The sequence below is a fragment of the Poecilia formosa genome, unplaced genomic scaffold, assembly GCF_000485575.1.
Source record: "Poecilia formosa unplaced genomic scaffold, Poecilia_formosa-5.1.2 Scaffold345, whole genome shotgun sequence".
Lineage (NCBI taxonomy): Eukaryota > Metazoa > Chordata > Actinopteri > Cyprinodontiformes > Poeciliidae > Poecilia > Poecilia formosa.
In genome coordinates this window covers 592596-602685 of record NW_006800284.1, presented here as the reverse complement: position 1 = coordinate 602685, position 10090 = coordinate 592596, and the positions used below count along the sequence as shown (strand labels likewise).

General features: G+C 38.3%; 1 protein-coding gene across 3 annotated transcripts; it reads right to left on the bottom strand.

The window, feature by feature from the left end:
- Window positions 1-275: 275 nt before the first annotated feature.
- Window positions 276-8892, bottom strand: LOC103153294 (heterogeneous nuclear ribonucleoprotein Q). 3 transcript variants are annotated; one of them, XM_016661847.1, is made up of 12 exons: window positions 8726-8892; window positions 7095-7254; window positions 6235-6353; window positions 5936-6043; window positions 5696-5809; window positions 5287-5463; window positions 4995-5130; window positions 4395-4600; window positions 3840-3989; window positions 3631-3752; window positions 3136-3461; window positions 276-1813 (listed from the first exon to the last, which is right to left on the bottom strand). In XM_016661847.1, exons 2-12 carry the CDS (start codon window positions 7240-7242, stop codon window positions 1788-1790), a joined length of 1632 nt encoding a protein of 543 aa, XP_016517333.1. In that variant the 5' UTR covers window positions 7243-7254; window positions 8726-8892; the 3' UTR covers window positions 276-1787. The 3 variants fall into 3 exon arrangements, with proteins under 3 accessions (XP_016517333.1, XP_007574215.1, XP_007574216.1); XM_007574153.2 differs by having other exon boundaries at window positions 276-1816; window positions 8726-8891; XM_007574154.2 differs by lacking the exon at window positions 7095-7254 and having other exon boundaries at window positions 276-1816; window positions 8726-8890.
- Between the last annotated feature and the right edge of the window lie 1198 nt (window positions 8893-10090).

Below are 10090 nucleotides of genomic sequence, written 5' to 3'. Positions count from 1 at the left end.
AAACATTTTAAATTTTGGCCCGAGTACTTTTGAACTTGCATAAAATGTTTTAACATTTTTCCAAATTTAAAATAAAAATATTTTGACAAAAACAGCTACTTAATTTTAAACCATTGACTTTTCCATTTCCTGGATCAAACTGAATGAGTCGAGTATTCAAATAAAAATAATGGATTATATTGGCCTGATATATTTATATCCCAAACTAAAATAATTGTTAGCTCTCAGCACAGCCGCTCACCACCAACATTTACCCAGACAGTAAGACGCAGATAGAAATCAAAAACTTTATTACAAAAATAAGTTACACTCACCTCCATTTTACAGTATAAAACAATTTATTTGCAGGAATGCAAAAAATGTTGTTGGCCACCAACAATAGTTTAAAACTGCTAACATGTTTTTTTTTGTTTATGCGTGTATGTGTTTTTTTTTTTTTTTTTTTCAAAAGGTGGTTGTTATGCTTTTTTTTACTGAGGGAGTTAACTGTATAGAAAACTGGGATTGACAAACAGTTTCCTTTATGCTATACTTGGAAACAAATCATTCACTGCAGTATCCCTTCTACCACTGTGGGTCTGGGATCCCTTCTACAACCACAGCAGCTGGAGTTAGGCACGCTTTCTGACTGCAAAATATGGCAATTCAGTCATCAGGTCAACTACGCTGGGCGCCATTTATGATGCAGGAAGGGATCATTCGAGATGATCATGATTTTACATGATGGTTTAGAGTTTGCTGACATTATTCTGATGGTGTTTGAAAATGTGTTTCATGAATATAAAAACCCTCCCAGCGGAATAAAACAGTGGCACAAAAGGGACACTGCAGGGCCTTAATTTTTGTATTTTTTTGTTGTTTTTTTTTTTAAATCAAAAGGCATTTGGATGCCTTCTGATTTTAAGCCTTTACAAAACGTAACATTTTCCGAAAAACTATACAACCAGTAACTACATACTCTGAAGAAGCAAGGCAGCTAATTCAGTTCAAAATACGATAAAAGCAGGGCTCGTTTTTAGACTCATCTTATGAGATTGTTTTGCATGCCCAGCTTGACTGTTTACAGCCTGCAGAGCTGCAGCGAAAAGGAGTATATTACATTAAGTACATCGTTTTAGCGCTGCAGCTCTTGTGCATATTGTTTGCAAACAAGCCCTGCTTTCATCTATATAGTTTCCCTATTTACAGTACAGGCCGGGTAGTTTAGTCCTCTGTACTGAGGTAGTCAACCAACCCTTAAAGACCAGTTCTGAAAAGAACCACTTTCCTGGAATGCCTGACTTATCCATGCCAGGTGGGTACACCCTAAAACCCTGCAAATGTTCGATTTCAAACATCCAGATCAAACAATAACATGGATATTTAGACAATAAAAATTGCGATTAGCACAAAAATATACAATAGTATCAAGCTCCTTTGAGCCACTTCAAACCTAACAACTTAAAAAGTGCAATTTCTTCAATAATTATTCTGTTTTTTTCTTTTAAATGGCATGTTTGGGGGCAGGGAAGGGGCAGATTGTAAGGGCAATTCATAGATAGAGCCCTGAGAACCAGGGCGACGTACAGGCTGACATGGGTTTATATTCAAAAATCTGATCGTTTTCTTTTAGGGTGACGGTTTCTGGGGGAGAAGCGAAAATAAAATGGGTGGAAGGGAGATGTTTCTTCTTCTTCTTCTGTAAGGCTGGAATTTCACTGGACCTTTGTTGTCGCTCTCGTCATTTCAATATCCATTGCAGCTTATGGTGTAAACCCACACATCGAGTCAGTCTCCACTGGGACAGGTCAGGAACGCCCTCGGCCCCGTTTCCCTGCTGAACGCAGAATAAACAAAACAATTACATCCAGGTATGGACTAGGACAGCCTCGGAATGGCTAATGCATCCAACATAAATGCTACACTACAGCTAGGCCATGCTAATAACGGCTAGTTAGCATGGCCACCAATTACGCCAAGTCGTTTCTCCACCATTTAGAACATTTAGCAGTGCATTCATGAGTTTGATTGACAGCGTCAAGACCCTCCACCCAGCTCTGATTGGTAGTTTTTGGTGCATTACATGACAGTTTTAACATATGTTAAACACTTAAATTTATACACTGCAGCTTTAAGCCTCAAATTTTTCATTTTTTTATATTTTACACTTTTAAAATTTATACATGCAGCCACTAGGAAAAATCCATAAAAATTCAAATTGTAAATTGTTAAATCTGTTTCCATGGAGCGTAAATTTTTTTTTTCAGGCCAATCAGGACCAAACTGAAGGTTTAATAATTGGTAATGACTTTCAGAGAAAGAATCTTAAATAGTTTAATTGAATCTAGCTAAAGGTTTTTATTACTTCACATCAAAATGTTGCCAAGAGATTCTGGTTCCCTTCAATCACTTTAACCAAAAAGACATTGAATTTAAGTTTCTGCTTTGACCTTTTTTTGATGTAAAATTGCATTTCCATATACGTCTCTGCCCCCCATCTGTTTAACAACAGTAAGACCTGTTACACAGGTCTTACTGTGTAACAGGTCTTACCTGTTAAAATCTAACTTAAAACTTAGATTTTAAGTTTTAAAAACAAACTTAAGATGAATGTTTTTGTTTTTCAATGAAATTATAATTAATTCATAACTTAAATTTAAGTTAATCACATCTTAGTGATTTAAGTTTTACTGTACTTTAGGGGTTTTTGCTAATAATCTAAAAAATCGTTTTGTAAAGGGTTTTTTTTGCTGCCTTTAACAAAATTTAGCCAGTCGCTTTCTTTTTTGTTCATGTAAATTTTTTAACAGTTGTTTTTTCTAAAACATTTTTTGTTGCTTTACCACTTAATTTTAAAATATGTAATTATTTTTCATGGGGTTTTCTAACATCTAATGGTTTTCTGCTGCTTTATTTTTTAATTTGCATTAGTAACCATTTCAAATGTTATTTTGTTTTAAAATTAACGTTAGAGGTTTTGTCTCCCTCTAGTGTTTCATTATTACCATTACCATTAATTCAACAAAGCCTCTTCTTTTAACTGTAAATAGTTTTCATGATTAGGCTTCAGTTTATTTAATTACCTCCTGCCGTTTTTGGCTCCCTCTCTGCGTATGAAACGTAACAAACTGAAATATTCAGCTGAATTTCCGGTACCTCTGATTGTTCCAAGGCCTCCGCGTTGGGTGAAGCCCAATCGGCCCCTGGGTGTGATGGCCCCGCGGCCTCTGGTCTGGCTGGTTCCTCCGCGGACGCCTCCTCTGGCCCCTCTGGCCCCTCGCACAGACCCTTGGAAGTCGTCGTAGCCGTAGTAGGGGTCGTCGTAGCCTCCCCGGTAGTTGTGGTAGTCGTAGCCGTAGTAATCGTAGTAATCTTCATAGCCGTAGTAATCATGGGCGTAAGAGTAGCCGCCCCTCCCTCCTCTTGCTCTGCCTCTTGGTGGCGGCATGTGAGGCGGCCCGTAGTAGTAGTATTCATCATACCTGGGGAGAAACACCAACGTTGAACAATTCTTACAGAAAGTGACAATTTAGTGATTTATTGGTATTATTTTAGCTGAAGCAGAATGAAATGAATACAGCAGGGTCTCACTTGTAGCAGAGTTAATTACAAGCTGCCAACCCTAGCCTGAGTAGCATTGTTCTTGCTTACATTTGCGTTTTGGCGGCTTGTCTCTGGGCTTTGCGTTCTTTCCTCTTCTGGTCAGGCGGCTTGGCAAACACGATTTCAATGTGCTCTCCTTCCAGTTCTTTGCCATTGAGCTCAGCTAACGCCTAAAAACAGGAAAAGGTTGTTTGTTTTTCTTTAACCCGTGGTTATCAGTCTAATCTGTAGCATTCATTAGATTTTTTCTTTCGTACCTTCACAGCACCATCTCGTTCTTCAAAGTGGATGAAGGCGTAGTCTTTCAACTTTTTGACTCTCTCCAGTTTTCCAAACTGATTAAATGTTTTTTCAAGCGTCTCCTCTGTAACAGTGCTCGCTAAATTCCTCACAAACAGCACCTTCACCTGTGAAAGGGGAGGTTTTTATTTTTTATGAAATGGATAATTTGGGACAAAACATGATTAGCGCCACTGGGGGGAAAAAAAGAAAAGCAGAACAGACTTTTTTCCTCCTCAGAGTTCTGACTAAGCTCAAATGATTAAAGTCAGAGGGGGAAAAAAAAGGATTCAGAGAGAAAAAACAGAATTCCGAGAAAGAAGAAAAAAAGAATTCCGAGGAAAAATAAATTGGAATTCAGAGGAAAAAAAAATCTAAGTAATGCAAAATTATGAGAAAAAAGTGAGAATTCTTAAATTTGAATTCATAACTGAGGGGGGGGAGAGTCAGACTTTTTTTTCCCCCCATTGGCCCTAATCATCTTCCGTAACTTGGAGACAACACGGCAGCTTCGTTAAATCTCTGCAGCTCACCTTAGCCATGACTTCTGGGTCTGGGTCCTCAATCGGGTCGGCCCATTCCACCGTCACCACGTTTCCCCACACCTTGACCTTTCCACTCATGAGTCTGCGGCGAGCCTGAGCCGCCGTCTTGTGGTCTTCATACTCCAGGAAGCAAAAGCCTCGGTTCTTCTTCTTGTCGTCTGGCTGGTGGTATAATATGACATCATTTAGACCTTCTGCAGAGACAAAAAGCAAGAAGAGAAAAACTGTAAGTTATTTTTTCCAGACAAAACATGTTCACAACTGCTTGCAAACAAATACAGATATTACAATATAATTGATGGTGGTCAACCAAGAAAATTACCAAAACTGTCCTTGCTGCATTTGCAAATAATTTAAAATGTCTAAATTTAATTGACAAACATTAAATCTTGACTTATTTTTAAGTAAATCTGTTCTAAGAAGCAAAATATGCAACACTAACTCAAATCCAGTCAACTATTCAGACAAAAGCAAGCAAATAATTTTTATTTTCTCCAATAACATAAAAGCCGTACCTGCAAACGGAGAAAAACAAACATTAAACTGCAGAAATACTGCTGAGCTGCACAGAAAAACCACCAGACTCACCTGTAACTTTAGCAAATTCTTCAACAATCTGCTCTTTTGTTTTACTCTTGGGGATGGAGCCAACAAACAGTCTATTATTGGCCACAGAAATGCATACGCCAATGTGTTTACCCGGTCGAATTTCATTGTTGTTGCACTGTGGATGTTCAGAAAACAGTTTGAAGTTAAAATCTGAATAGATAGAAAAAAAAACCCTATCTAGGTGCATCTGTAAAATAATAGCAAAATGAATGCAACATAATGTTCCCTCAGTAAAATATTAAGTATCATAATTGTAGAGGAGCATGCATACCAGCTTGACAGCTTGCTGTGCAGATTCTTTAGTGCAGTAAGTGACAAAGGCATAGCCTCTGTTGAGGCCACTGAGAGGATCCATCATCAGGCGCAGGTCCCAGATGGTGCCAGCTTTCTCAAACAGTGGAACCAGCTCATCCTCAAACAGGTCTCTGGGAATCTTCCCCACAAATATCTGTCAGGATGCATGAAAACAATCATCTTACTTTAAAATGTCAAGAGTAGAAGTACGGACGACATTTTGGGGAAGGCACCCAGTCAGCTCTTAGCGGTAAAACATCACTGTAACCTTGGTTACTACGGGTGACAACAACAAAAGTCATCATTTGGACACCTGGAGTGAAAAACAAACACTTCAAGCAGTTCAAATATGAATAAACCAGAGAATAAAGATGGAAGTTATGTACCTCTGTACCGATGGTGGGCTGGGCTCCTGTATGGGCAGACTCTGGTGGAGGACCCCCATACTTTCTTTGCCCAGTTGTTACATCAAGCGTATAACCAGTCCTATCCAGCAGAGCCTGAAATGAAACAGAAAAGAAGCAACTTTAACAATAAACACTTTAAAAAAATCATTATACTGTTTAATTTTCTCACTGTTCAAAACAAAAACTGCTAACATATTGATTCAAAGCACCGATTCTCACTTTGATTTTGGCTTCATCTGGGCCTTTGTTGGTGTCCGACACTTTGGTCCCTTGTTTCTCTCTCTGTCTGTAAGTCTTCATCACGCCACAAAGAAAGGCACTTTTGTTCTGGAAAGACACAGAAAAATCAAGAACAAGGAAATAAAAGAAAAACATCATGAAGAAACCAGATGCTGTCATTTATGTAGGTCACATTTTATTTTCCACACTCATCTAAAAGCAACAACAAACAGATTTGCTCTATATTACAAAATACGAATAAAGTAGTGTTTTCTTGTTCAGCAACACGTCCTGCATACCTGAACATGTGAGAGGTCGCTGTCCTTGAATTGTAAAAGGACTTGGAGAGCACCTTCTTCGTTGAATTCTTTCAGAGCCTCGATTGCTCGGTCATCTAAATCACTGTGTGACACCAAACCTGCAGGATGGACGACAGAAAAGTGCTACCAACAGTAAACACTGAAAACTTTCACCACCTGTGAAAGAAAAATCCATGTGCAAACTTTTCTACAGCAGCTCCTTTATTAATAAATCACTATGACAGCTAGAAGGAAAAGGGGGGAACTGCACAAGCCTAATCAAATGGGACTGAAGCTGTGGACAAGTTCAGAAGAATTAATCACAACATATGCAAAAGTGTAATGTGATACGCTGTAAGTCTTTCATACTGTATTACAGGAGATTTTAACTGAACCATAATACATTTCCCCTGTATGGCGGGCCATCACCTGTCCAAGGCAGCCACACCAGACAGCTGCCACCATTGTTTCTGTTGCAGCCCCATCTGGCCCAAACTAGCAGCTAACATGTGACCAACCCCTCCCAAAAAAAAAATAAAAAAATATATCTAAATCTAGCTTAAAATCTAAAATCATTTGGATGTAGAGTAGGGTCATAAAAAATACTCTGGGGGATTTATTTATCAATCAAGACACCATATTGGGAATGAATATCCTGTGTTTTTAGTAGACATTTTAATCACATATTGTATAATTAAATATTTTTGAAGCACTGCAGTACCCATTTTGGTTGGAAACCACAAAAAGTTGCTTCAGGATCCCAATTCCCCCATTCAAAAAGGTGATAAAATGACAATACATGCATGAATTCATACAAAGAATTGCATATTGAATATGCAAGTGTATTCATAATGCCTTACCTGCTATGTAAATTTCATCTAGTTTTTCAGCAACTTTCTGTGGTAAACCAGCTTCTAATAAAGTCTGGAAGTGCTCAGAATGGGTAACTGCAGCAGAGGTGTCCATTGGCTCTTCTGGACCATTTCCATTTATATGTTCTGTGGCCATGTCTCCAGAAATCTGTATAAATGCAATGAGCCAAATTAATCCTGGGTCTTTGGATGTGTTAAAGCCTCAGATTTGTCAACAATATCATCTTAAAAATACAGAAATGCAAACAAAAAAATGTGATCCTGGTATATGGAGTCATTTTTTACACTTTTGTTCAAAATATCTTACAAGGGGCATTCCAGTGTGAAATAAACTTTGCTTTTTGTGGCTGGAAACTTCTTCCTATCTTGACCTTTTTTTTTACTGGCAGCTTCCAGCTTGGAAGAAGTAACAAACGTGAACAGTGTGCACAAGACAGACAACACACATACCAAATTGTTACACATTAAACAGAGAAAATTGCGTCTTATTGTGGCATTCTGATTTGGTTTGGCTTAGTTTTACTCGCAGGATCCGCTATGCTCTCCTAATTGCATGTTAGCCGATCTTCTCACTGCTGACTTCAGCTGATATACGTGTTCAGACAATGTTCCCCGGCTTCCGGTGGCTGACCGTTGAGTACAAATGTGCTGCTTTATTTTTGGGTGGCACAAAATAAATGCTCCAAATTTCACTCAAACTTAATCTGTAATTCGTGGTATTTAATTTGTACTGCTGCACGGTAATAGACAACTTGTGCAGATTTAAGATCACACTGTTCTCTTCGCATTTCAAAACTCAGCAAAGCCAATTCTGATTTGGGCGGACAGATGCCTGAATTATTTCTTCAAACGTTTGCTAATCAATCTCACAAACACGTGCTGTCTGTAGTCAAAGGATAAATGCTAATTACAAATGTATATTTCACTCTCAGAAACAAACTATGCTGAATTTTAGTGCATAAATGCATGAAGATATTTATAGTTTGTTATTTTTAATGTGTTTAAGATGTTGTGTTTAGCGCCTGACACTAAAGATACTGTTAGCAGGCTAGCCGGCTAGCGCGCACAGCTAACTACGGACCCTTTCTGGGACAATAACACGAGACTCATGTGTGCGTTTTTAGTAGGAACTACCGCCATTGATTTAATAAACAGAAGATAGAGCTTACAGTATAGTTGTAAGACGTTGTCAACATCTTTTGCGCATATACCAAGCTCCCCTATTGAGCCTTATTAGCATAAATTGACAATGAGCATGTCAGATCCATGATCTGTCAAAATGAGCTAGCTGGAGCTAGCATGCTAACTCGCACGGTATTACCACTGAGGCCATTGTTAGAACGTCATTTGTTGGTAGACTTCACCAAGTGACAAAGCACGCTTTTTATATTTAATATGACTTAACGAGGCCTGGAAAGCTAAGTGCTTAGCTCAACGGATGCGTGGTTAGTCAACGTGCCGCCACATAGGAAGAGTCCATTTTCAAAAAGCCGGTCTGGACAACTCGTTCCCAACCACCACCAGTTTCCACATTGTTTGAAACAGCACCGCACGATTCCGGGGGTTTTAGCGCTGAATAAAACAACATTAACGAGACTTTTGAGAAGCATTCGCCCTACCTGCCGCTGGTACACCAATGAATGTGGTGCTGATTGTATAGGAAGATAAACGTGATATTTAAAAGACGGAAAAAGTGTAAAACTCCCGGCAATGGTCCGACTTCAGTCATTCACTCTTGATGATGTAAAATGGCTGCCACGTTCACGCCTCGAGTTTTGTCTCGTCGATGGGGTTTCTTGGACAGCCCTGCACGGGCTTGCCTTGTAGAGCGGCGGGTCATCCGCAGCATCATTCGACACAATTACAGCGAGGACAACGGACGGGTTTGTCTCCCAACCACGGCATTTTAACTGTTAAAACCACGTTTTTTTATTCTTTAAACTACGATAGTGAAACAAACATTTGCAGACAAAATGTAACTTTTACTAAATGAGTCCAGTCCGGTAATAAAAACGTCAATTTTTAAAAAGATTAAGAAATATAATGAAAAAAAAACCCCGAAAAAGATACAAAAACAATGTTGCTATAATGCCAACTACAGTGTCTTGCAACAAATATTTATACTTCTTGAAAATCACAAGTCACAACCACAATCTTGAACGGATTTTATTGGGATTTTACAGATAAGGGCGGTTCTAGGCCAAATTTACAAGGGGGACAGGGTGGGGCACTTATTTTTTCATGGGGACACAGAACAAAGAATGATTAATAAATATGTATGTATGGCTGTATTTCATAGTTATATATATTAAGTGAGCCAAAGAGCCACCAAGTGTCTCTGCTGCTGCATGTTGCAGACCCCTGATCTTGCAAATGAAAATTGTGATTCCATCTCAATATGGCTAAACCTAAATCTGCAACATCTTAATTTTTAATTCACAAACTATTAAAGATTAAAACAACAAAAAAGTTGAATTAAGATACAGTTTCTGTGCCAGCACATGTTATTATAAGGAATTTATTCAGTGTAATCTGTTATGCACAGGTGTTATAACAGAGACCAGGAACAGTTAAACAAGGGTACAGCCCTTGGTGGCCCCTGTATAGAACCGCCCATGTTCATAGAACAGCAAAGAATATGCCATAATTGTATTGTGAAAGGAAAATTAAACATGGTTTTCTAAACTTTTTGCAATTAATATTAGATGGCATATATCTAGTTACATTTACTTGTGCAATATGTTGACAAAAAAGATAGTTTTAGGAGTAGTTTTCCTGCACCATACTTTTATTTTAGTCATATTATTATGACCAAGAGACATTTCTTACCCATCAGCCATCACCATGTTGATTTACTGCTATGTGGTCATTTTGACCATGTCTGTTTTTATGTCTGTTTTAGTTTTCAATTAACGTTTTATAATTTGCTGATTGCTATATGATAAGTAATTATTTATAGTATTTTTTTAAAGTAAGAAATTGTT

Bases quoted from the DNA above. Each gene is read 5' to 3' on its own strand.
- LOC103153294 (XM_007574153.2), bottom strand. From the start codon at position 7,242: ATGGCCACAGAACATATAAATGGAAATGGTCCAGAAGAGCCAATGGAC. The intron at 6,044-6,234 runs GTATGCAGGACG...GTGTCTTTCCAG, and splicing joins GCGACCTCTCACATGTTCAG to AACAAAAGTGCCTTTCTTTG. The intron at 5,464-5,695 runs GTACATAACTTC...GCATCCTGACAG, and splicing joins AGCCCACCATCGGTACAGAG to ATATTTGTGGGGAAGATTCC.